Source organism: Trachypithecus francoisi, unplaced genomic scaffold, assembly GCF_009764315.1.
Source record: "Trachypithecus francoisi isolate TF-2019V2 unplaced genomic scaffold, Tfra_2.0 Lachesis_group12, whole genome shotgun sequence".
NCBI classification, from domain to species: Eukaryota; Metazoa; Chordata; class Mammalia; order Primates; family Cercopithecidae; genus Trachypithecus; species Trachypithecus francoisi.
In genome coordinates this window covers 6788030-6814679 of record NW_022681457.1, presented here as the reverse complement: position 1 = coordinate 6814679, position 26650 = coordinate 6788030, and the positions used below count along the sequence as shown (strand labels likewise).

General features: G+C 46.5%; 1 protein-coding gene and 1 pseudogene across 9 annotated transcripts in view; one reads left to right on the top strand and one right to left on the bottom strand.

Annotated features, from left to right (window-relative positions):
- Positions 1 to 9402, top strand: part of SIGLEC5 (sialic acid binding Ig like lectin 5) — a 40260-nt gene extending 30858 nt beyond the window's left edge. For 6 of the 8 annotated variants that reach the window (XM_033224338.1, XM_033224337.1, XM_033224340.1 and 3 more), the window contains one exon: positions 8893 to 9398. In XM_033224338.1, coding sequence (XP_033080229.1) covers positions 8893 to 9084 — 192 coding nt within the window. In that variant the 3' untranslated portion in view covers positions 9085 to 9398. Of the gene's footprint in view, positions 1 to 8892 lie in introns of all 8 variants that reach the window. The other 2 variants (XR_004440502.1, XM_033224334.1) reach the window with 2 other exon arrangements.
- Positions 9403 to 19537: 10135 nt separating this feature from the next.
- On the bottom strand, positions 19538 to 23377 carry LOC117091687 (annotated as a pseudogene). The gene is made up of 2 exons (XR_004440501.1): positions 22261 to 23377; positions 19538 to 20156 (listed from the first exon to the last, which is right to left on the bottom strand). The product of XR_004440501.1 is annotated as a cytoplasmic tRNA 2-thiolation protein 1-like (transcript).
- Between the last annotated feature and the right edge of the window lie 3273 nt (positions 23378 to 26650).

Here is a 26650-nt window from a genome sequence, read left to right as displayed (position 1 = left end):
TTAGATAATTATATCATCTGCAAAGTAATAACATCTTATTTCTTCCTTTTGTCCTAAGCACTTCTTTCCCTTGTTTCAATATGCTGGGTGAGATTACAGACAAAGTTGAGTAGACATAGCGACCATGGGCATCTTTTGCTACTGCTGATTTTGAAGGAAATGCACCCAGTGTCCTGCCACTTGGTTTTGTGAACTTTCATCAGGTTAAGGAAGCTCCTTTCTATCATCTGTTGTATTTTTTGAACGCATCTACTGATAGGATTTTTTCCTACTTAATCTCTTACCACGGGGAATGACAAAGATTTTTCTAATATGAAACTACTCCTGCATTCCTGGGAGAAAAGCAGGTTGTACACAGCATTTTTAAAAATACTCCAGTAGGTTCAGTTTGATCATCTTTTGCTCAGCACTTTTGCATCTATATGCAATGGGTCAAATACACTTGTCATTTTCCTTTTTCCTCCTGTTTCTTTGTCTGGGCATCAAGATAAGATGGAGAAACTGGGGACTAGTCTCTCTTTTTCTATTGTCTGGAAGAGTGTGTATAAAACTGAAATGACTTGTTTCCTCAATGATTGATAGATGTCACTTATCAAACTACCTGGGCCTGGTGGTGTCACTATGTGCAATTTTCCTAATTTAATCATTTTATGTATTTTTCAGCGAGCTTTATTCTAGAGACATGTTCATTTCACCTAAGTTTTACATATTCTTTTTTGACAAAAGGATATAGGTGGCATTCTCTTGTCTTTATGTTATTTGTTTTTGTCGAGATTACTTCCCCTTTTGGAAATATTCCTGACATTGGTTATTTGTGACTTCTTTCTTTTTTTTCCAGCTAAATCTTGTTAATTGCTTTCCCTATTTTATTATCAGTTTCATGGAACCAACTTTTGGGATTGTAGAATTTTCTCACTGTATCTTTGTTTTCTATTTTATTGATTTTTACTCTCATTTTCTCAGCACCTTCCTTCTACTTGTTTTGGTTTATTCTGATGATCTTTGATAAATTTTTAAGCTGGATACTTACCTTCTTAGTGTATATATTTTCATTCTCTATAAAACGTAGTTAGGGATAAATTTCTCTCAGAATTTCATTTTTATTCCCTTCCACAAATTTTGATATCTATTATTTGAATATCATTCAGTTGTGGATATTGTTAAAACAACATTGTGATTTCTTCTTTGAATCTTAAATTATTTGGGATTAAAAATTCCAAAGGTATGAAGATTTTAAACATCTTTCATAATTAAATTCTAAGTAGATGCTTTTTGGTCAGAATACATGGTTTTATGATATTTATTTTTAAAATTTGTTGAGACTTGATCTGTGGTCTGTATACAACGAATTTTTGTAAATGTTTCCCGTGTGCTTAAGAATAATGTATATTTTAGCCGGGCACAGGGGTTCATGCCTGTAATCCCAGCTCTTTGGGAGGCTGAGGTGGGTGGATCACAAGGTCAGGAGTTCAAGACCAGCCTGGCCAATATGGTGAAACCCCGTCTCTACTAAAAATATAAAAATTACCTGGGCATGGTGGGTGGTGGCAGGCACCTGTAGTCCCAGCTACTCAGGAGGCTGAGGCAGGAGGATCGCTTGAACCCAGGAGGCAGAGGTTGCAGTGAGCCGAGATCGCACACGCCACTGCACTCCAGCCTGGGCGACAATGTATATTTTTTATTTCTTAAACTAACAGGCCAGTGTGTTAATTGTAATGTTCAAACCCAAATCTTTAGACGTAGATAGATCTTCCCAACCTGTCAATACTTGAGAGAGGTGTGTTGAAATCTGACATTATGATAATGTATTTGTCAATTTCTTACTGTAGTTCTATCAATTGTGTTTCTTATATTTGAGGTACTTTTAAATTAAAAGCATATATTTTAGAAAAGCATTATATCTTCTCAGTGAACTGAACATTTTATCAAACAGAGTAATTCTTTCTCTTCTTTCTCTTCATAGTGGTGCTTTTTGTTTTCTTTTTTTACTTCTTTTTTTTTAGACGGAGTCTCACTCTGTTACCCAGGCTGCAGTGCAGTGGCCTGATCTTGGTTCACTGCAACTTCCACCTCCTGGGTTCAAACAATTCTCCTGCTTCAGCCTCCCGAGTAGCTGGGATTACAGGCGCCCACCACCATGCCCAGGTAATTTTTGTATTTTTAATGGAGACAGGGTTTCATTATGTTGACCAGGCTGGTCTTGAACTCCTGGGCTCAAGTGATCTACGCACCTCATCCTCCCAAAATGCTGGGATTATAGACATGAGCCACCATGCCTGGCTCATAATGATGATTTTTGCTTTAAAGTCTGTTTGACTGAATTTTTTTTTTTTTTTTTTTTTTTTGTGCCGGGGTCTCACTGTTTCATGCAGGCTGGAATGAACTGGCATATGGATCTTAATATAGCTACTCTAGTTTCTTATTGATTCGTTAGACGCCTGATACTTTTTCATTTTCTCCCATCCTCCCAACATTTTATGTATTTATGCTCTAGCAGTGATTTTTGTAAACAGTATATAACCAGGTTTTAAAAAATCCAATTTGACATCCCTTGTTGAGTTTACTGGCATTTATTGTGGTTACTGACATATATGAATTTCTTTCTACTATTTTACCTTTTACTTTCACTTAGTTCCACTTTTTCAATATTTAATTTTTCTCCTTTCTTACTTAGAAGCTTAATATCTTGCTGGGCACGGTGATGCACATCTGTAATTCCAGCTACTTGGGAGGGTGAGGTAGGAGGATCGCTTGAGCCCAGGAGTTTGAATCTAGTCTGAGCAACATAGCAAGACTCTCGTCTCAAAAAAAAAATAAAAAGAAAAATTAATATCTCTGTCTTACATCTAACAAAAAGAATTTTGGTGTGCTTTTATATGTCTTGGCCTCTCTTCCTTCAACTTCTTACAATGTTGGTATTTTCTATAGAGGTGCAGTTTTTGTTCTGTGTTACTATGAACATACTTAGCATTTTTCTATTATTTGATTTTTTAAAAAAATACACAACTACACATTTTTCTGAGGTATTTGGTTACCTTTCTATCTCATACTTATCACAGATTTTCTGTTTTTCTTTCTCTTTATCTCTTTGTATTTGAATTCTTCCTCTCAATGGGTTTTCAATTTGGGTTCCTCAAGCCCTCTGAAGACTTATATGCCTGGAAATATATTTTATCCTCTTACATTTGAATTTTATTTGGCAGGATATACATTCTAAAATTAAAGGTGATTTTCCTTCTGTGCTTTAAACTTCACCCCACTGTTTCTTGCATTTAGTATTGCTGTTAAGAAATCTTACGTCGGCCAGGTCCAGTGGTTCACGCCTGTAATCCCAGCACTTTGGGAGGCCAAGGTGGGTGGATCTCTTGAGGTCAGGAGTTCCAGACCAGCCTGGCCAACGTGGTGAAACCCCATCTCTACTAAAAATAAAAAATAGCCAGGCGTGGTGGTGGGCACCTTTAATTCCAGCTACTCAGGAGGCTGAGGCAGGAGAATCACTTGAACCCAGGAGGCAGAGGCTGTAGTGAGCCAAGATCACGCCACTGCATTCCAGCCTGGGCGACAGAGCTAGACTCTGTCTCAAAAAAAAAAAAAAAAAAAAAAATCTTACGTCATTCTTAATCTCACATATTTGTAGGTAATCCACTCATTTTCCCTGGAAACTTTTATAATTTTCTCTTTGGTTCTGATATTCTTTTTTTTTTTTTTTTTTTGAGATGGAGTCTCGCTCTGTCGCCCAGGCTGGAGGGCAGTGGCCGGATCTCAGCTCACTGCAAGCTCCGCCTCCCGGGTTTACGCCATTCTCCTGCCTCAGCCTCCGGAGTAACTGGGACTACAGGCGCCCGCCACCTCGCCCGGCTAGTTTTCTGTATTATTAATAGAGACGGGGTTTCACCGGGTTAGCCAGGATGGTCTCGATCTCCTGACCTCGTGATCCGCCCGTCTCGGCCTCTCAAAGTGCTGGGATTACAGGCTTGAGCCACCGCGCCCGGCCTCTATTTCTTTTCTTTCTTATTTGAAAACTATTATTATCTAAATGATAAAGTGTTTTTTTTTTTTTTTTTTTTTTTTTACAGTCTCACTCTGTTGCCCAGGCTGGAGTGCAGTGACACAATCTCAGCTCACTGCAATCTCCGCCTCCTGGGTTCAAGTGAATCTCGTGCCTCCGCCTCCTGAGTAGCTGGCATTACAGGTGCACATCATCACGCCTGGCTAATTTTTGTATTTTTTTAGAGACAGGGTTTTGCCGTGTCGACCAAACTGATCTTGAACTCCTGACCTCAAGTGATCTGCCTGCCTCGGCTTTCCAAAGTGCTGGGATTACAGGCATGAGCCACCCCGCCTGGCCAAAGTTTTCTGTTTCTATCCTCCATCTGTCCTAATCTTTTTTTTCACATGTTTTAGTCTTCATCCTTCCCTACTTCCTTTTAGGGGATACTTCTGATGGCCCTTCTAACTCACTAGTTTGCCTTCAATTATAGTCATTCTATTCTCCATCCCATCCATTGGATTCTTCCTATGATATTTTTCAGACATTTCCCCATGGCCTTTTTTGCATCAAGTACATAATTACATAATTCCTTATTATGTTTCACATTCATTTTGCATGTACACTTTGTTATTGACAAAGTTTCTTATGCTTGTTTTCATACTGCTAATATTGTCACATCTTTTTAGTGCATGTGATATGCTCAGTTTAGCTTCTTGACCAAAGCGTCCTAGTACTTGTGCTTCTAGTGGTCTATCAGGTTCTGTTGGTTTGCTTTTCTTCAAAGGTGCCCAGCCTTCTGAGTTGTGAGCTCCTATTCCCCTAGGGTTACTGGCTACTCTGGCAGTGTTTCTTGAATGAGGGAAGGGCAGATGGTGGCCTGTGTCAGGCTTACTGAGCCAAAGAAATGACAGGGATGCCAGGCATGGTGGCTTACACCTGTAATCCCAGCACTTTGGGAGGCCGAGGTGGGTGGATCACCTGAGGTCGGGAGTTTGAGACCAGCCTGACCAACATGGAGAAACCCCGTCTCTACTAAAAATACAAAATTAGTTGGGCATGGTGGCGCATGCCTGTAATCCCAGCTACTTGGGAGGCTGAGGCAGGAGAATCGCTTGAACCTGGGAGGTGGAGGTTGCAGTGAGCCAAGATCGTGCCATTGCACTCCAGCCTGGGCAACAAGAGCAAAGCGCTGTCTCAAAAAATAAAAGGAAAAAAAAAAGAGAGAGAGAGAGAAATGACAGCAACAAGACCCAAGGTGGAGCCCCTTAGGAACCCAAACCACACCCAACCAGTTTCACTTCCTGTTACCCCAGTAAGGCAGCTTAAATCATCCCTCCATCTTCAGATGGAGGGGAGAAGCAACATTGGCGGAAGACTCTCCTTGCGTTGTGACTCACCAGCCCTGGGATTTTGGAGTGGAGAAAACGGCAAGGAGAAGCAGTGAGCTCCCACCTCTGTTCTCCTTCTCCTCACCCCAGTGGACCTCTGGTGCTTACCCAACACACACGCCTCTTGGACACTGGCACATTATTATCCTGTCCATACTCTGAATTCTGCAGTGAGGGGCACAGAATGTTTGTCCCAGTGGAAGGGTAGAGGAGAGAAAGGAGCAGAATTCAAGTAAGTTTGGGGTAACCCACCCTCTCATCAATAAGCCAGCTGTCCTTCTTGCCCAGTTCTCCCACTCCTTTTCTTCAAATTAGCCTTTACTTTCCCCCATGGATATCAGTGTGACTGATTGATCACAGATTGATTTGTAAAATTTTGTTCACCCAGGAGCTCCATCTTTAGTTCCGTCATTGGTAGGTCTTGGAGTACAGAGCCAGTAATGTGTATGAATTCACTCTTTTGACAAGAACTATGGTAGAGAGAGCTTTGTTTTCTCCTTTATTTTACCTTCAACCCTTCTGCACACTTCCATACCACAGGCAGAATGGTAAAGTGAGGCACAGCATAGTCCCTGGAGTTTGATGTCCTGCATTCAGGTTCTAGATTCACCCACTTGCAAGCTGTGTGACCTTGGATAAGCTAATGAACGTCTCTGATTTTTTGTTTTCTCTTATGGAAAGGGGGCTATTTATATGCTAGTATCTGTCTCGGATTGTTACAAGGAGTGCTTAATAAAGTGACAAGCTCACAGGGAGCTCACTTATAATTGTTACCCAGTATTACTTTTCCTTCTGTCTAACAAGGAACTGCAAGAGAGGCAGGTATTTGGGTGGTTTCAGTCTGCTTTATGTCCTCATTTACAAGAACGGCATCTAGCCCAAAGCAAGCACTCAGCAAAGAGTTATTGAGTGAAAGGGTGAACATATTGCTTTATCCTATTTATTAATCTGAGCTGTGCTTTTTCTTTCAGTTGTCAATTTCACCCTTTTTAATTTCATATACCACAAACTACTGATAGACATATGTCTTTATTTCTTCCTTTGGCTGCATAATGCTGGTGTGCATAGCCACTTTTTCATTTTATTTCATCTTTCGTGTGCCTATATAAGCAGCTCTCTCCAGAAAGTCTATTTTTTCTTACACAATGAAGTCATTTTTCCCCCTAACTATGGAGTCCTTTTTTTTTTTTTTTTTTGAGACGGAGTCTGGCTCTGTCGCCCAGGCTGGGGTGCAGTGGCCAGATCTCAGCTCACTGCAAGCTCCGCCTCCCGGGTTTACACCATTCTCCTGCCTCAGCCTCCCGAGTAGCTGGAACTACAGGCGCCCGCCACCTCGCCCGGCTAGTTTTTTTTTTTGTATTTTTTAGTAGAGACGGGGTTTCACCGTGTTAGCCAGGATGGTCTCGATCTCCTGACCTCGTGATCCACCCGTCTCGGCCTCCCAAAGTGCTGGGATTACAGGCTTGAGCCATCGTATGGAGTCCTTTTTAAAAAACTTTATGGCCAGGTGCAGTGGCTCACGCCTGTAATCCCACCACTCTGGAAGGCTAAGGTGGGCCAATTGCTTAGCCCAGGAGTTTAAGACCAACCTGGGTAACATGGCGAAACCCTGTCTCTACAAAAATTAGCTGGGCATGGTGGCATGTGCCTGTGGTCTCAGCTACTCAGGAAGCTGAGGTGGGAGGATTGCTTGAGCCAGGGACGGGAAGTTGCAGTGAGATGAAATCACACCACTGCACTCCAGCCTGGATGACAGAGTGAAACTCTGTCTCAAAAAGAAAATTTCTGAGCTACTATTGGAAGACTCATATTGTTTTCAACATACTTTTCCACAGTGTGATGGGTAGGGATATGGGTGAAGGTGGGAGAGGAAAGAAATTGCTTCTTGTGTCTGGGTACCGTCTTTGCTGGGGACTTAGGATCTGCTCCATTTTGTTTCTGTTTCTTGGAACCTGGGTCCAGGATCAGAATTGCCATCTCTTTTCTGGTTTGCACATAAGATACCTTGTAACATATGCTGAAGGTATACATTTGCTTCATCTATAATCCACTCCTCCTGCCTAGGTCAGGGTCTGTATCTGATTTCTCACACTGTACGTGCCCAGAACCTGAAAGAGAGGAGACAGGGCTGGGTTCGAATCCTGGTCTCACCATGTATTAGATGAATAACCCCGGGCAAGTTACTTAACCTCTCTCCACCTCAGTTTCCCTGTGTGTAAGGTGGGGATAATTAGGATATCTTTTATACTGTTGTGGGTTTTTTGTGACGATTCAGTGTGATTAGTAAGTCCTCAATATGGTCTAACCAATCATAGTATTACAAAATTTTGAAAGAATGAGTGAATAGTTGAGTTCACAGGAAATGCATATGGACAGGTGGGGCCAGGATTTGAACCCAGCCCTGTCTGCCCTGTGCCAGGTCCTGGGCACGAACAGTGTGAGAAATCAGACATAGACCCTGACCTAAGCAGCCTATGGCCTGCTAGGAGGAGTGGATTATAAAAGGATGAATTGATAAATGTCACATCAGCCCAACTTCCCTGTGGGAACCATTTATTGTATTTTCCTCTTATTTTGGTGTTGAGGCCTCTTTCTGGGGATTGGTCATAAACTCTAGCCCTGCCTTGAATGGGAACCCCAGGGATTTGGCCATATGTTCACAGTGTAACTTTCACAGAATACTCCTTTATCCTGGCACACCGCCTACTGCCTAAGTGCCCGGCCTGTGACCAGCAGTCCCTCTCAGAGGAAACTTGTTTATCCTGGCAGATGTCCTTGCAGCTCTCATATGACCTGTGTCCAGTTTATTCCTACCAAGACAGCTCTTCTCTAGGAGAGCCCCAACCAGAAAAGAAGTCAGGTCCAGGTCTGTCGGGTGGGTGGGGCACAGAGGAGACAGCACAACAAAACACATGAAATAACAGAAGCAGTTTATTACTCACAGGTCCCAGAGAGAAGACGGCACAGCAAGCCTTGAAGGGTGAATGGAAAGGAGGGAACTGACCAGGACACAAGTACTCATCCAGTGGGTAGGGAGCGAGAGAGAGAGAGAGAGAGAAGGACCCATGAGCCAAAGCCTTAGTTAGAGTCCAGGGCATAACCCAAGCAGGCTTCCCACAGGGAGTTCTAACTGGGGGTTTAGAGCTAGCAGGCAGGAGTTCTGTGGAGCCACACTGTGACTGAGATGTGGCTGCCGCAGTATATCTGTGCAGCCTATGAGGGACACAGGAGTCAGCAGGAGGTAAGTCAAGAAGGTTGTAGCTGTAAGTCCCATAGGAAGCTGGTCACAAGGAGGTGGTTGTATCAGGCAGATATCTGGATTAACCACCTTGGGGAACTGGGAGGAGGTGGAGAATTGGAAATTGTGTCCAGGTGACTAAGCCCTGCTTCTGGCATGAGACGGTCCAATTTAGGTTCAAAATAAATCCCAAGGCAACATATAAATATAAGAACTCATTATTCCATGCTGCCTCTTTATTCCTACTGTGACACCTTTCCTTCTCCTTTACTCAGGATTCCAGGAAGAAGCCCTGGTCAGACAGCCCCAGAGACCAAGCATCTCCTGCTGGGGATACCCCTCCCTTGGGAGAACAACAGGAGCTCCATTATGCCTCCCTCAGCTTTTCTGAGATGAAGTCGAGGGAGACTAAGGACCAGGAGGCCCCAAGCACCACGGAGTACTCAGAGGTCAAGACAAGCAAGTGAGAACTCACCCAGAGCTCAGTCCTGGCCGGAGGAACCACAGCCTGTCTGGGGGGAAGGACAAGTCAGGGACCACTTGCTGAAGCATGAAGAGCCCTTGTGACTAACATTAACTGATGTGTGAGTGCTCCATGCAGAGCAGAAAGAAGATAGATGATGGAATTGGAGAGGTGGGCTCAAACCTAGGCCCTGGCACTGTCATCAAGCAATTCACTGCATCCCTCTGTGCCTCAGTTTCCCATTCTGTAAATCAGAGATCATGCATGTTACCTCAAAGGTTGTTGTGACCATTAAAGAAAGCAACACATGGAAGTCAACCAACACAGGTCCTGGCACAGGGCATGTGCTCAGTGCTTGCTGGTCTCTCTTCCTTGAATAGGAAGGTCCTGTTGGCAAATTCTGTCAAGGCTGGGGATGACCAGGTACAAAAAAACAGGGCAGCAATATGTTGGTGTCACTCCCCTTCCCAGAACTCTTCAAAGACTCCCTAGGAGAGACCAGCCCCTCAGCCTGGCACTTGGTTCATGATGTGGGATCTTACATCCTTGCCAGGGTCATATCTTTGCCCACTTTTACCTGCAATCCTTGCATCATATTCCGTCAGCTCCAGTCCTTCATTTATGAGACCCACAGGAATCCTTCCAACAGCCAAAGAGTTGAGTCTAACTCTTTCCTGCCCAAACCCATTCATGGCCCCCTGCCCTTAGACTATACATCACAAGCACCTCCCCTGTCACTTAAAGTCCTTCATGACCTCCCTGCTATCTATTTATTTATACTTTCCTCTTGGCCAACCCTTCCTTAGGCCTTTCATGCTGGTTCATACAACACTTTCTTTGCAATTTGAGATTACTCCTCCTGGAAGTCATGCCTCCTTGCTTTCATCTGGCTTACACTATCTTTTCCTCCAAACATGAGTTCATGGGTGGTCTTGGGTTAGAAGAGTGGACTGAAGAAAGAAATTATGCTCTTCTTCCTCTAAAATTGAACTAACTAATTTTTTTAAATGCTAAACCAAAAGCAGCTAAAAATTCGCCAGTTACTTATCTAGCTTTCTCCAAACCCAGATAAATGATGATGTTAGAAACTTTAGCAAGTGGCCATGAGGAAATGAATGGATAATTCCAGTGGAGTACTGGGAGGACACTGATTCTCAATATCTACCACCCAAACCTCGTTTTCATCACTGTAAAGAAGTTGAATTGTGACTACTACTTTGGTTATGACAGGTTAGATAATTTTGATCAAGCCTTGTGTTGAAAATAATAAAATCTTTTGGGGAAAAAATGAGAATAGAAAAAGAATACTTCCCTTAAAGAGTACAGAATGCCTGAAAATAAAATAGGAGCTTAGGAGGCCAAAATTTTGGGGAAAGCCTGAACCCAGAAAAGTAAGCAGAATCACTAAGCCAAAATTCCCAAGGGCATTTGCTCATATTGAAAAAGGGAGCTTTGGTTCTGTGGTCTTGCATGTGGCTCTGGAAATGAAGGTCAAATCTATGGCCCAGCGAAAGGTCGGGAATGTCAAAAGAGACCATTTCCACATTGGGTGTGTGTCAAGTAAGGCTGAATCAAAGAAAACTGAAGACAAAGAAAAAAATCTGAGCGGCTACCAGAGAAAAAGGATTGCCTTCAAAAGAAAAGTCATTTAATTGACAGCTGAATTATCAGTAGCAACCTGGAGAGTAGAAGAAGGCAAATACTATTTCTAACATCAATTTGTAATCTATACTCAGTAAAGTCAACTCAAAAATGAGAGCAGTAATGAACTTTCAGAGCAAGTAAATGGGGGAACTTTAATAAAAACAAAAGATAATTTAGAATTCCTGACAAACACAGCAGCTAAGTACCAAGGTAAGCGTATTTTACATGTCCTAATATCCATATATTATCCAGGAGGAGAGAGAGATTTACATTTACTGAAGACTTTGATAGGTTAATTATGCATGCTGTAAATTTGTATCATGATGGCTAAAAGAACAGAATCATAATATATAACTTTCAACCTAGTGATGATTAAAGGTATACTATTAAAAACTTAGTAAACCGGCCAGCTGCAGTGGCTCACACCTGTTAATCCCAGCACTTTGAGAGGCCGAGGTGGGGAGAATCACTTGAGCCCAGGAGTTCGAGATGGGCAGCATGGCAAAACATACCTCTACAAAAAAAAAAAAACAAAAAATTTATCCAGGCATGGTAGCATATCCCTGTAGTCCCAGCTACTTGGGTGGCTGAGACAGTAGGATCACCTGAGCCTGGAAGGTGGAGACTGCAGTAAGCCGAGTGATAGAGTGAGACCTGTCTCAAGAAAACAAACAAACAAAAAACCAAACAACAACAAAAAACTTAGTAAACAAACAAAAAAATGGAGAAATAAAGTAATGTAGAATTGATGACACATACAGAAAACAAAATATAACATGGGACGTTTACGTTCAATATGATGGATAAATGCTTCAGTTAAAAACAGAGTCCACTTGGATGGATTCCAAGTATATGATCTTTACAACATATACATGTAAAGTACAAGGATAGAGAAGGCTAAAAGGGAAAGTATACTATGCCAACATTAATACAAGGAAAGCTGGTGCAGTCCTATTGGGCTACACAAAATACACATTACCACATTGTTCCATTTGTGTGAACGTTTTAAAGCAATTATTCTTGCTGAAGAATGTATACACAGGTATTATGCTTATGGGCAAAGGCAAGGAAAAAGATAATTCCAAATATCAGCAAGGTGGTAACTCATAGAGAAGGTCAGGGAGGGTGGGAAACAAAGAGGGTTTCTAAGATTCCTGGGGTGCCCGCATGTTCTATTTCTCAGCATAACAGATGATTACACAATGTGAATGGTAAGTATATTTTTGATAGCACAAACATGGAAAAATATTGCAAGCTAGGAAATGTCTGATCTTCTGATAGTCATCTTTTCTTAAAATTTTTGAAGAAAAAAATAATTTTCCTTATGGAGATTATGACAAAAAGTTAAGAAAAACTCATCCTTCTTATCAAAAATCTTGATAGATATGACAACATCACAATGGAAAGTATCACTAGGCTCAGTGGCTCATGCCTGTAATCCCAGCACTTTGGGAGAGTGAGGTGGGAGGATTACTTGAGCCCAGGTGTTTGGAACGAGCCTGGCAACATAGTGAGACCCTGTCTCTATAAAAAGAAAAGAAAAAGTTAGTGGGCATGGAGGCACATGCTTGTGGACCTAGATACTTGGAAGGCTGAGATGGGAGGATCGCTTGAGTCCAGGAGTTCAAGAACAGCCTGGGCAACATAGTAAGATCCCATCTCCACGAAAAATAAACAAAAATGAGTTGGGCATGGTGGCAGCTGCCTGTGGTTCCAGCTACTCGGGAGGCTGAGATGGGAGGATCACTTGTGCTCCGGAGATTGAGACTGCAGTAAGCTGAGATCATGACACTGCAGTCCAGCATGGTGACAGAGTGAGACTTTGTCTCTCTCTCTCTCTCTCTCTCTATATATATATATACACACATATATACATGCACCAATAATGTGAGACCCCATGAAATCGCTTATACGTCCAGTCTCTGTTTCCCACTCTGTCAAATGAGAATTATTAACCAAACCTCTCTTAGGTTGGTTATGAAGATTAAATGAGGCATATATAGAAAAGCACAGCCCTGAGTTTGGAACTTGGGGAGCTTCAGTGAAAGTCCATCTCTTTCCTAAACCCCTATCCGAGAGGAGATCCAGGCAGGGACTTGCTACTTAAAGCGTGGTCCAAAAGCCAGCAACATCAGCATAATCTGGAACGTCAGAAAAATACCTTGTTCTTCCCTGTCCCTTAGCCAGGCCGGCACTACAATTCAAAAGAATGATCCTTAGGTCAACAAGAGGAGCGAGAGGAAAAGCACAGCGAGTCCCTTTCCCTGGCCTCTCCTTCCCAAAAGGGACCCAGCCTTTTCGAAGCCTTTCTGACTTAGGTGCCCCGCTGGCCTACAGCTCAGGACCGTGAGCTTGTGAATTTGTGTCCAGGGCGGAGTTGCGAGTTTCCTGAACTCAGAGCACAGTTATGGTGCAGAACCATGGACAGCGCCAACCCTGGCTCGTAGTTCCCCCAAATCCGGCATGGCGGATGGAGCGCCCCCTGGGGGCAGAACTCTGGCCTGTCTCAAATGCAGAGGTAAGAAGGTTGGAAAGTAGGGTTGGACCAGAGGTGCTGGTCAGAGGACATCCAAACTCCTCTTCAGTCTTCTTCTGAAGTCCCCCTCATTTTAGGGAAGACAAGACTTAACTTTAGAGAGATGGTGCATTTCTCACAGGCCACTGGGATACTTGCTTCTCTGAGCTGACTCTGCCCTCACTCCTTCCGGGAAACCACCTCTGTGGCAGGCTCCATCTCTTCCTCCCTTCCTTTTCCAGTGGGTCGATAATTTGGTCTTGCTTTGAATCCCTTATTTGTCCTGTCGTGGTGTTCTGAACAACGGAACATGATATGTGATCCTTTTCCATACCTGACTCTGTGCCAAAACCCGAATCAGCTCAAATGAAGGAATGAAGTATCTATCAGAAGGCTGGTTGTGAAGTTATATTTGGAGCTGAGGGGTCACAGAAACAAATTCTAAGTTTTCCTTCATTCTACATGAATGGTAAGTATTTATACTGGGAAAAGGATCCTGGGGCCTCAGTGGACCACAGGATGCAGAGAGTTGTCATGAAGGGCAGAACAGGCAAGACAATGTCAGGGTAAAATGGATGTTGGTTAAGGAGGGAGAGATCTGATAATTACTGTGAAGTTGGGAGGTCCATAGAGCTAGAGGAACTGTTAAGAAGTCAAAACTCAACACTGAAGGTGTGAGTGAAGGGCTTGTCAGAAACCTGAGAATAAGCAAGGAGACATACAAAAATTCAGTGACTTTTTGAACTCAAATTGACACCAGAAAAACCACAAATGTCACAGCCAAATGTGAAGCTGGAGCCAGGCCCTCAGTTCTGAGTCACAGTCTCTGACAATGAAGGGCCCCCTTGCAGGTGAGTTTCAGTTCCACTTTCTTGTGACTTCTTGTGTGACTAGGACTGGGTGGAGGGGCAGAAGATTCAGTTTCAGGGCTCCTAGACTCTTCTGCTCTGAGAGAGATCTCCAAGAGTTCCAAGTGAACAGAGAAGAGGTGGGGCATGCTCCATTAATTTTCTGAGGAGAGGTAGGAATGGATGCCTGGAGGAGGCCACATCTGAGTGAGGAATGAGATGGCAGGGGCCACTGAACAGGTTATCAGTAGGCCTGGGGTGAAAGGAGGTCAGCTTTCACTTTCCTGGTAGTTGTTTGAGGGAAGAGGACTCTAATAGAGAGAGGAACTTGAGGCAGCCCAATCCAGGAAAAGTCTCTAGCTGTCCTCTTTCTGTAGCTGCTTTGATCTCCAGATAGAAGAAACTCATCAGGTGATGTCAGGAGTCCCAGACTCTTCCCGCTCCAAACCCAAGATGTTGCTGTTGTCCCTGCTGTGCGTGTGCAGGGGCAAGAGGACTGCAGGAAATATGACTTCAGAGAAGGTCCTTGGTCTTCATTTCGGGGTACAGCTTGGAGAAACATGCAGGATAGAAGCTGCAGGTCTGAGATGTGAAGATGTGGTACACGACAAAGTGCCTCTGTATCCTCATGCTTTGACCTCTCATCTTGAAATCTTTGTGCTTACTCCAGAAGAGCCTATGTCTTTTGGTTTGTGGAAGAGGTCAACATTTCCATTTCCATGATCCTCCTATTTCCACAAATAGAACAGGTCAAAAGCTGCAGAGGAGTCACCAAGAACCGTAGGCTGATTTCACCTCTTTGGGGACCTTCACTGGGCAACGGAGATGCCAAGAAAGAGAGGAGCATCACATTTTCCCCTTGTGAAGAGAAGACTTTTGTGAGATGTTATCACAAATAGAAAACATAACCTCTAAATGTGAAAGGTAGAGTACTGCTCTACTTACAGAGAGCTTAGGTGTTCCTGTGTCCCACATCTGGGCACCTCTCATGCTTCGGGGCCAGTTGTGAGTTTGGAGGCCTCAGAGAAGGTAGATTTGCCATTGCCTTCTTCTTTCACATTTTAGACTCTGTTACGTTTGGTACTGGAGCATCCAGGTGAGGATGGCCCCTTTCCGGAACCAATAGCCACGAACTGGATCTGAGTCCATCTGGGGATCCTGGAGTGAGGAAAGTGTAAGGGGCAGGCTCTTCTGATCATCACAGCCACAATAAGTGTGTGTGGGTGGGTGGAGGGAGGTGTGTCTCAGGGTAACCCATTGCCAGTAACAGTTCTTGGGTGTCCTATATCCTCAGCAGGCTCTGACATGGTGAAGTCAGAGCGCCCTTGCACCCAGATTCCAGGATACCTAGGATGTGAGTGTCAGGTGTCTGGGTCAGGGAGAGGGAGGACCTGGGGCACAGAGGAGAGTATGGTACCAGGAGTGGCCTCTGCATCAGCCCCTGAGCTGGGTCCTCTGCTCTCAGCTCAGAGTCCTTCATGCCTTCCACAACCAAACCCTTTGGATGAAATAGGTTGCTGATTCCAAACAGAGTCTGAAAAGCTAAGTAGAATGTTTGAGTCTTATGGAGATAGAATGATAAAAGTTATGGCTGAGGGCTTGCCAAAGAAAAAGGGCCATGGTAAACACTGCAGTGCTCTGGTTGGGACCTTGTAGAGTAAGGATGAGCTGGAACTAGATGATACCTCATAAGGATTAAAGCCAGACCAAATTTCCTCAATCTCTGATCAAATTGAAGTGGTCTGCTTGCCACAAGCAAGAGTAAATATGCCCTGAAGAATGATAATGTGACTCAGAGTTTAAAATTATCTCTATAGGTTTTCATCACTGCATCAGACAAGAGTGTGGCCAGGGAAACAGCCACCAAGAGTTTTATGAGAATACAGGGCTCGCTAGAGGACCTAGAACTTAACGCAAATGTGGTAGAGCTGGAAAGTGATGCTTTGGAGAAGGCAGGATGCTCATGAGAGCATCATTAAGCAGTTCAATTGAAGAACAGGTGTGGGCAGGCAAGATAGAGCTTGCAGGGATGTATGAAAAGCCAAGTATGTCCACTGTTACCATGGGAACCCAAAGGGGGATCTCAGAAAGTTCTATGGAAAACTGTTGCCTATGTAGCTACTGCCTCTGTAAGCACACAGACAAGCAGGTGGTGGTATACTCGAGGCAGGTGTGGGTCATCCCCAGGGCTGGCAATTGTGAAGCCGGCCTGCATGTGGAGCAAAGCAGGGAAAACTGTCTAATACATTATGCTATTTTATAGTTGTTTACAGCAGGAGGGTAAGTCTGCTACTAGTTACTCCATTCTGACTGGTTCTTTATTATTATTCATCACATTCACAGTTTTAATGGTTCTTTTCAAAATGTAATCCAATACAATGGTGAAACTCTCCATTTTAGCATCTATTTTCACATGATGACAATTAAAGTCCATACCTAAAATTCATATCTAGAACACCTGTAATTACATCTGTGCTTGATGCCCAGCCTCTTGGTATTCAACTATTTTGTCATATCTCCTAGTATGCTTGTAAACTTTTTCATTTTTAGTTGAATTTCCCGCATTTTGCTTGAAAAACTGCAGAGATTTTTTGGAGCTCTGACTGAAATTTTCCTCCTCTGGATTCTAGGACAGTCTAGAACAGCACTGTGCAAAGGAACTTTCGTGACAATGGAAGCATTGTGTCTGCATTGTTCGATATGGTGGTCCTGAGCACTTGAAAGGTATTTAGAGTGACTGAGGATTTAATCCTTAATTTTATTTTAATTAATTTAAAGGTAAATTGGCTCGTGTGGCTAGGGCTACCCTACTTTTGCTTTCTAGCAAGTAGAATAGAGACAGATCCCTTAAGCCAGCCCCAGATTGAGAGAGTTTGAAGACGGGTTTTGGTCTTTTTGTGGGCAGGTCTACTCCCAGTTGACCCTTGACCCTTCCTTTTTTTTTTTTCTTTTTTTTGAGACGGCGTCTCGCTCTATTGCCCAGGTTGGAGTGCGGTGGTGCGATCTCAGCTCACTGCAAGCTCCACCCCCTGGGTTCACACCATTCTCTGGCCTCAGCCTCCTGAGTAGCTGGGACTGCAGGTGCCTGCCACCACGCCCGGATAATTTTTTGTATTTTTAGTAGAGACGGGGTTTCACCGTGTTAGCCAGGATGGTCTCAATCTCTTGACCTCGTGATCCACCCACCTCGGCCTTCCAAAGTGCTCGGATTACAGGCGTGAGCCATCGTGCCTGGCCAACCCTTACTTTTAATCTGTAACCCTTCTTGAGTCCTAACAGAAGGTTTGGGGTGTTTACTGGGCCTCTCCTTATCAGACCTGGAACATCAAATTTGGTTTACCCAGTTCCATCAGACTGCTGAGAGGAGAGTTTAAGTATGTTGGGCTCACCTCAATGATCTTCTCTTCCTTCCAGGGTTTTGGTCCCTCAAGTCCTGTCTACCTTGGTAGCACCAGGCTCCATGATCTATTTGTATTTATTTAATTTTATTAATTTTTTTTTGTAGGGACAGAGTCTCTGTATGTTGCCCCGGCTGGCCTCAAACTCCTGGGCTCAAGTGATCCTCTCATATTGGCCCCCCTAAAGTGCTGGGATTATAGGCATAAACGACTGCACCTGGCCACCACGATTTCTTTCTCCAGCCCCAGCCATAACACTACTGAAAGCTCAACTCAGGTTCCCATCCTCTTAAGCTTCTGCTTTCTGCTTGCTTCCTTAGCGTTTTGGCCCCTCCAGGAGAATGAGCTTCCCTTTTCTCTTGGATCCTGGCCAACTTGGTAGCTCTCCAATGTCTTCAGATTGTTTTGTGTGTGTGTGTGTGTGTGTGTGTGTGTCCTGTTTTTCCAGTTGGTCTCAGTCTCAGTGTGGAAGTGTTGTTCTGACATTAGCTACTCTATCATGGCTAGAAACCTCGCTTGCTTTATTTGATCTCTGCCCCCACAGTCACCTTCTCAAAGAGGTCCTGGCCTTTCAAACTAAAATAACAACTAAAATAACACCTCTTTACACCTTTTCCCTTTATGTTATTTCGTATCCACAGCGCTAATTATCTGACATTATATAGGTGTCTTTCCCACAAGGCTGTAAGCTCCATGAAAGATTCGGTCTTTTTTCTCTCACCAGTGCCTAGAACAGCCCCTGCACACATTATGTACTCAATACACGTTTCTTGGATGAATAATGCTGTATTGTCCAGTGGGGAGACAGGTCTGGTTTTTGCCCTTAATGATCAGTCTAATTAGGGAGAGCATAATCCAAAACGGTTGGAAGGCCACAGAATCAGGACAGGACCTATGGGTGGGGGACCTACGCGGTAGGGTTTGGGAGAGCCGTATGCCCTGGACTGGGTGGGAGGGGAGAATCAGTAAGGTCCTCTTTCTACAAGGACCCTGGAGGGTCTGAGCAGGCAGATGGGAAAGGGAAGGCATTCCTGACTAGGGAGGCAAGTCAGCAAAGCTGGGAAGTGGGACTGAGAACACCAAATCTCCCACAGGTCAGGCAGGAAGTTTCTGGGCCTCCCTCCTTCCAGCACCAGTTGAGCAGCAATCCTGAAAGCAAAAGCCCCCTGGTGGCCAAACCTTAATATGAACGACCAAGTTACTGAATCCTCCCAAGAGTAGCTTGATGTGGGGGGAGTGAAGACGGAGGGTTGCTTCTATTTTCAGAGGAGGAAATGGAAGGTCAGAAAAGTTAAAACGCGACTCAGGCTCATGCAGCTCTGCCTTCAGAACTTGAGAGGTCTGCAAAGCCCAGCAGCCCCTCCTTACCTACGACAAGAGACATTCAGGTGGGGATGGATAAGGACAGGATAGCATGCGGGAAAGACAATCCCCAAATCTCTGAGAGCTCTGGAGCCAGGCCAACCTGGTGGGAGCCCCCAGATCAGTTACTGTGGCTCAGGCTACAGCCAGTAAGGCCGTGTTGGAGACGAAATGAGGGTGCAGCGCGGGCTGCACATGAAGCGCTGGAAGGGAGGCATCGTGATGGGGGCTGTGAATGGCGTGTGTCCATCAGGTCATGTCACTCCGCTTACCCCACTGCGGGCAAACAGGAAACATCAGGAACCTGGTGCTCAAGGAGGGTCAGGACCATGCTGAGCGCACCCAGAACCAGCAGAGGCACTGGGCAGGAGGCCCCCAACCAACCCCCACTCGCTCAGGAATCACAAGGTGTTCAGCCCCCTCCTCCCTGAGACCCAGGAGTCCACGACCCCAGGCCCTCCTTCCTCAGCCACAGATGCCTGGGGTCTCCAGTCCCACTTCCTCTAGCCCTAGCCCTGGCCCTCTCCTCTCTCAGACCCAGGATGGTCCCCCAGCCCCCTCCTCCCTCAGAGTCAGAAGCCCAGCTCCAGACCCTTCCTCCCTGAAACCCCGAAGTCTGGGGTCCCAGCTTCTTCAGGGTTTCAGGTCACTGGGCCCCCATCCCCTTCCCACCTTACATGGAAGGCCCGGTAAGGTAACAGGTTTATTCACAGTGTCATTTACAGGCAGCCCCTACCCGGGGGCGTCGGATCCCGGCGGGAGGCCCGGAGTCGCTAGAAGGTGGAGACGGCCTTGGAGGTGGGGACCCAGGCCGGATCCCCGGGTGTCCCCGGCGTCGCCTTCTCGTCCAGCCCCCGGCGGCCCTTGCCGATGGCCAGGCGGGGCCGGCCGCGGTTCAGCCCGTCCAGGAGTGCGCAGGCCTGGCAGAGCGCGCGGCTGGCCAGGGCCCCACAGCGGGAGCAGGCGCCGGGGCGCGGGGGCCGCGCGGCCGGGGCCAGCGCCAGGCGATCGGCCGAGTGCACGAGGTCCAGCACCGCCGACGGCCGCGCCGCCTCCAGGCGCTCGAGCGTGTCCCTGGAGTGGACGCGAAGGCCTCGGGCGCGTAGACGCCCTCCTCGGAGAAGTAGTCGAGGTGGCGAAGTGCGCGTACAGCACCACCTCCTTCTGCGAGGCGAACTGCAGCGGGCGGCACCGCGGCAGGGCGCCCCCTCACCCGGAGAGCCCAGGCCCCTGCCCCGGGCCAGCCGCCCCGCGTCGCCCCGCAGGAAGTTCATGAGCACGGTCTCCGCCATGTCGTCGGCGTTGTGTCCTGGTGGGGACAGAAAGGAGCCGGTGAGGTGGGGCGCGGAGGGCGCTGCTGGCCAGGGAGCCCCCCGGAGAACCAGGGGTCCACCAGGACCCAGAAAGAGACTGGGAGGAGAGACCCACGGAGACCCAGGGCACAGTGTGGCCGCCAGGACCCAGAGAGAGACGGCGACCAGGAGAGCGAGCCATGGAGACAGACCCCCGAACAACGTGCGACAGCCAGGATCCAGAGACGGGGAGGGGGAGGCAGAGCCATGGAGACCCCTGGGGCACTGTGGGCAACCAGGACCCAGAGAGAGACGGGGAGGGGAGACCCAGGGCACAGCGGGGCCGCCAGGACCCGGAGAGAGACGGGGAGAGGAGCGCGGACCATAGAAACCCAGGGTACAGCAGGGCCGCCAGGACCCAAGACAGAGAGGGGCAGGGGCAGGGGGAAGAGATACTGATGGGGAAACCGGACCATGGAGACTCCCGGGCACCATGGAGCAGCCAGATGGAGACTGGAGGTGGACAGAAAACCTGAAGGGAACACAAACAAGCTCCTTGGGGGAGCCCTCATTTGCCTTCCATCTGCTGTACACCAGGCCCTTCGCCAGCTCTCCTTCCACATAGCGGGTAAAAATGCTTTAAGCTGCAAACCATTTCAGCCTCACTTAAAACTGTATTTCAGACTACACAGGAGAAAAAAGGACCATCTAATGGGGACTCTGAAGAGAGCTGTAGACACAAGTGCCTCTGGGAATACAGATCACGAGGTTTAGAAAGACCAGAAAGAAAGTGCATACAAACACACCAGTCGCCATACAATTTAAATGGAAACCATGTTTATTCTGCATCTTGTCATCTTATACTTGACTCTGTATATTAAAATGCTGTTCTCCTTAGGGCTTCTCAAGTTGGTCATACTTCCCCTCCTCAAGGCCTTTGCCTCTCTGTGTCCTCAGCTCAGAACCGCCACCGCCCGCCCCCCCCACCCCACATCCACGACTCCAACTCATCCTTCACCTGGTTATTCACTTAGCCTTTGGGTCTCGGTTCACTCAGGAAAGGTTTCTTTAATCCCCGCCTTTTTCCTGTCACTAGGATCCCCTGATATAAATTCACACATTCTGTGTAATTTTCCGTAGTAGCACTTGTCAGGTTATAATTACATACGTGAAAATCAGGCAGGAGTACAGACTGTATTGTGCTCTTGTGCATCGTCATAACAGCAAACATTTACATCTTATTTACTGTTTTTCAGCCTCTAGTCTAAGTGCCTTATATATAACTCATCTAATTCCCAACTCAAGGACCCAGATATTATTAACATCCCCATTTTAAAAAAGATGAAGTGGAGGTTAGGTAATTTGCTCTAGGCTACACAGCTTGTATCTGGTATTTAGTCAATGGACGATAATTACTTATTGAAGTAAGCATTGGGAAAAAATAAGAGTTGTCGGAGAGAAATCTATAAAGAAAAGGAGTTAAGAGACACTGTAGCGTTTCAGACTGTATGGCTTATGATGGGAGATGCCTCTTCACATCTCTCTCTTTGTAAAGGGAGATACAAAGAAAGTCATTTCCCTCTACTGAAAATACAAAAATTACCCAGGCGTAGTGGCAGGCACCTGTAATCCCAGCTACTTAGAAGACTGAGGCAGGAGAATCGCTTGAATCCGGGGGGTCCTAGGTTGCAGTGAGCTTAGATTGCACCACTGCACTCCAGCCTGGGCAACAGAGCCAGACTCCGTCTCAAAATAATAACAATAATAATAATAGCAGAGTACTCCAGCCTTCGCTCCTACAGGGTAGCCCCTCTACCCCTCTATTTGCCAATGTGTGTACGAAGATGATGGCAGAGACCCAGAGGCTTGAAAAACCTGCCTTACTCCATCCTAGGGAGGCACACGTACTACCAACATGAGCCTTCAGCAGGCTCCAGCCCCAAATAGGCACATGTGTATTTCCCCAGCGCCTTACTGGGATCCTCCCGCTAAGCCACTCCCAGGGTCTCCTAGCCCCACTTCTGGAGCATGCGCCCCAGTCTCCTTTCAGGAACCGCCCATTGCCTGCGCATGCTCCCTACTCCCTCTATCACGCAGAACTGCGGCCACCCTTGTTCTCACCGGTCAGTGTGTGAGTGGCTCCCACGTGGCGCGCCCCTTCCTCCAGCGCCCGGCGCTGCAGCACCCCACAGAAGGTGCAGCAGGAGCGGCTGCGGCTGGAGTTGGTTGTACTGCGGACTACGGGGACCACCGTCCAGCCCCGAAGAGGTCTTCGTAGGCCACAACGGTGAGCGACAGCTCCCAGCGCGCCGCCTGGCTCCGCACGGTCGCCAGCGCCGCTTCCCGGTAGCCGCCGATGCCCTCGTCGAAGGCCACGAGCTGCAGTGAGATGCCCAGGCGCGGCGCCAGCGCGCACCACGTGCGCCACCACTGTGGAGTCCTTGCTGTACGAGGCGCCCACGGCCACCACCGCGCCGGGCGGCAGCAGGCGGCCCGCGAGCACCGTGTGCAGCACTTCAGCCTCGAAGGCGGCGCAGAAGGAGGCATCGCACAGCGCTCATCCCGAGGAGGGCTGCGGAGGGCTGCGCGTGCCGCGTGGCAGGAGGCACATGATGGGGCGGGCATTGCAGGAAGGGTCAGCTTCTCCGGGACCGGGAGAGGAGGTGGGTTACACGTGTGTCATTGCCTTTGAGGAGTTCCCTAGATAGCACTCCTGCCTGAATAGACCAGGGGCAGCTGTGCACAGGCTGCTCCTATATACATGGGTTATAAACGGGTTCTGGCATAAGAAGGCCACTGCCTCCAGGAAGTCTTCCTGGACTGCACCCATTATGCACCAAGAAGAATAGGAACTTAAGCTCATTTCAGGGGGAAGAGAGGGAGTAGCAAACAGGTTATACCCAGAATTAGATTGTGTGCTATCCAAAGCGGTGAGGATGTCTATTAAGGACCTGTTGTAACAACTTCCAGGGAAGCCACCCATGTTACAGCCCTGATCAGAAGGTATTATTGACTATTCAGAGAGGTTGTGAGGCGAGGGGTCAGATACTCTTAAGGACAGAGGGAGGCCATGCTCTATTCAAGGGAAGGGAGCTACACAGAAAAGACCAACTGGGGCGGGCACAGTGGCTCACGCCTGTAATCCTAGCACTTTGGGAGGCGGAGGTGGGTGGATCACGAGGTCAGGAGATTGAGACCATCCTGGCTAACACCGTGAAACCCCGTCTGTACTAAAAATACAAAAAATTAGCCGGGCGAGGTGGCGGGCGCCTGTATTCCCAGCTACTCAGGAGGCTGAGGCAGGAGAATGGCGTGAACCCGGGAGGCAGAGCTTGCTGTGAGCCGAGATCGCGCCACTGCAGCCGGGGTGACAGAGCCAGACTCCGTCTCAGAAAAAAAAAAAAAAAAGGTCATGGGGAGGTAAGGAAGTACAATGGTTAAGAGTTAAGATGCCGGTATCAGCTTGGTTCAAATCCAGGCTTTTCTCATTACTAGATTTTTGGTCTTGAGTTTACATCAGATTCTCTAAGCCTCAGTTTCCTCGTCTCAAAAATGGGGCTTATGAGGGTAGATTATATCCTACAATGGCTGTGAGGAAAAACGAGTTCATATAAGCTGCCTAGAATAGTAGCTTCTCCCTCTGGAAACTCAAAACTCTCGACCCCTCATCTCACGACGAGGCCGTTGGACTAACATTCATCTCTTAGTTCTCTGAGCCAAGAGATCTTATCACAGATCTGTGAGCATGCCCTCGTGTGACTGAAAACTTTAGACGGCTCCCTGGGACCCATCAATTTCAAAGCGGATCACCCAACCAAACTCCAGATTCCTCCGTCTGTTATCCAACAGGCATTGAGTACTGACTGACTGGCTTGTCCCAGCGCTTGGTACTGAGAGGAAAGGAAAAATAATATGAGACAGAGGCTGGGAGGGAGGTGAGCACTCTAGACAGAGGGGGTTGGGGATAGGGAGGAAACAAAGGTGTGGGCCCTGGAAGAGGCACGAGGTCAGAGGTGCAGGATGGCCAGGAAAGGAACAGCCTTCTGGAAGTGGGGAGGAAGGGCTTGCCCTGAGGAGGACAGGGAGGGCCATGTGAGGAGTGAATATGTACCTGGAGATTAGGCTCCCAGAGTGGTCCCCCCAGGTGATGCTCAGGAACAGGGAAAGCCCAGATCTGAGAAGGGAGGCACATCCTGAGGGGTCTTTGGAACCAGTGTATCTACACTGTGGGCTCAAGTTTTTAGCACACCTGTCCTAGGGCCCTGCCACCTTCCTCCCTGAAACTGAATCGGGTGCCACTCCCAGGACCCAGGTGTACACTATATCCCCCCTCACCACCATGGAGAGCCCTCTGAGGCCTTTCCACCCCACACCAGTCATATCTACGGCTGGCCAGCCCTCGTGCCTGGACTCCCCAGGTGAGACTCTTCCACCTTTCTCAGGAGGTGGGACATGGTCACTGATAGTACGCCCCTGGACAGGGAGAGGCCAGTGAGACACAGAACAGATTTGCTCTCCAGGGCCCAGCACAGGCTCCTGCATGTGAAATCACCTTGTTCTAGACACAGCCTCAGGACTGTGCCGGTTCCTGACCAGCTGTGTGGGCCCCTATCAACCTTGAAGGAGTATGGAGACTAAAGCCATGGGTGCCCATCTCTAACACCTTCTGGAAAAGACTTCCAGCTGCCTGAAATCTCCCACCACAGTCCCACACCCAGCACAAGGGAGCCAGGCAGGCTCAGGGATACTTGGTCTGTCCATGCAGTTCCAAGGGTTTAACACACACCCACTTCTCACACCAAATGCATGGGGGTAGGGTACTATCATAATCTCCCTTTTGTAGATGAGAAAACCAGAATAGATGATACCAAATAACTTGCTCAGCAGATGCAGAGGGTAAAGAGTGGAGCCAGGAATCAAATGCAGGAACCTGGCTCCTGAGCCTGTGCACTTAAAAGATTATGCTGGTCTGCGTCTCAGAAGTATTTATAACAGTCCCCTCTCCGTTTTTTAGCAAAAAACGTGTGTGTGGGAGGAAATAAGTAATCAAAACTGTGGGAATGGCTCAATAAATTATGACAGGTCAACCTCATAGAATACATGTGTGTGCAACCCATCATGGATTGTAGAATGAAAAAAATGCCATCCCCACACGTAAGAGATCTGAGTTTTATAAATCAAGGAAAGGGTTCTTACGCAGGTATATGATTATGAGCATAGTAATGTGTGTGTGTGTGTGTGTGTGTGTGTCATGTGTTGGCAAACATTTTCTGTAAAGAGCCAGAGAGTAAATATTTTCAGTTTCCAGCTTGGGGGCCATTTGATCTCCGCCAAAACTACTCAACTCTTGCCAGTGGAGCATGAAAGAAGCCCAGACGATACATGTCCAAATGAACATGGCTGTGTTCCAATAAAGCTTTATTTTAAAAAAACAGCTGGGAGGCCATATTTGGCCAATGGCCACAGTTTGTTGACTCCTGGTGTGTATGTTTAGGGGCCTGTGTAAAAATATGAACGAGACTAATGGTTGGCACTGATTATCTATGCAGAGACTTGAACCAGACTAATGGTTGGCAATGATTATGGAGAGGTTCACTATAGATGGTGGAGATGGAAAGGGAGGGGCAAGCTGAGCTAATCCTAAAAGAGAAAAGCTATAATATAAAGATCAGAAAACATTATAGAATCTCATTTATGCATTTACTAAAAATGTACATTCAAGTGTATGTATAATAAAGGAGTTAATCATTGTTGATACAACCTCATGACATATTCAACAGGGAATAATCTTTATAAAAACAAATTAGTCTCTTAAAAAATAACTGTAATCTACCTACACCTCCTGCTGTGCAGTGAATTCTGCTGCAAACTCACTGCACTGAGGGCATACATACCTACATACGCATACATACACATACGCTGACCAGACCATATACATATGTCTGCATATGCATATATATATACATACATAGATACCTAAATATATGTACATATAGGTTGGGTATCCCTAGTCTGAAAACCCAAAATCTGAAACTTTCTGAACTCTAACATGACGCTCAAAGGAAATGCTAATTGGAGCATTTCATCTTGGATTTTCAGATTAGGGATGCTCAACCAATAAATATAATGCAAATATTCCAAAATCTGTTAAGTATCTGAAATCCAAAATACTTCTGATCCCAGGCACTTTGGGGAAGGGATATTAAACCTGCATATAATATATATGCTTATATACATAAGGCACACACACATAATATTGTCCTATGATTACTGTGTTGGCACTTTAGACATATTGATATCCCTAAAACAAACAGGGTTATCATTGATATAATTTCCCACAAACTTTACTATAAATAATCGGGTAACAACCTGTCTTGTACCATTCTTTACAGAAAGGCTTTTCTCAATGCATTAGTCAGGGTTCTTCCCTGGGTGAAAATTTATAATCCTTAATGAGGCCAGTACTAACAGAAGGACATTTCTGCTTACTCTTTTCTCGGTAATTGCCCTC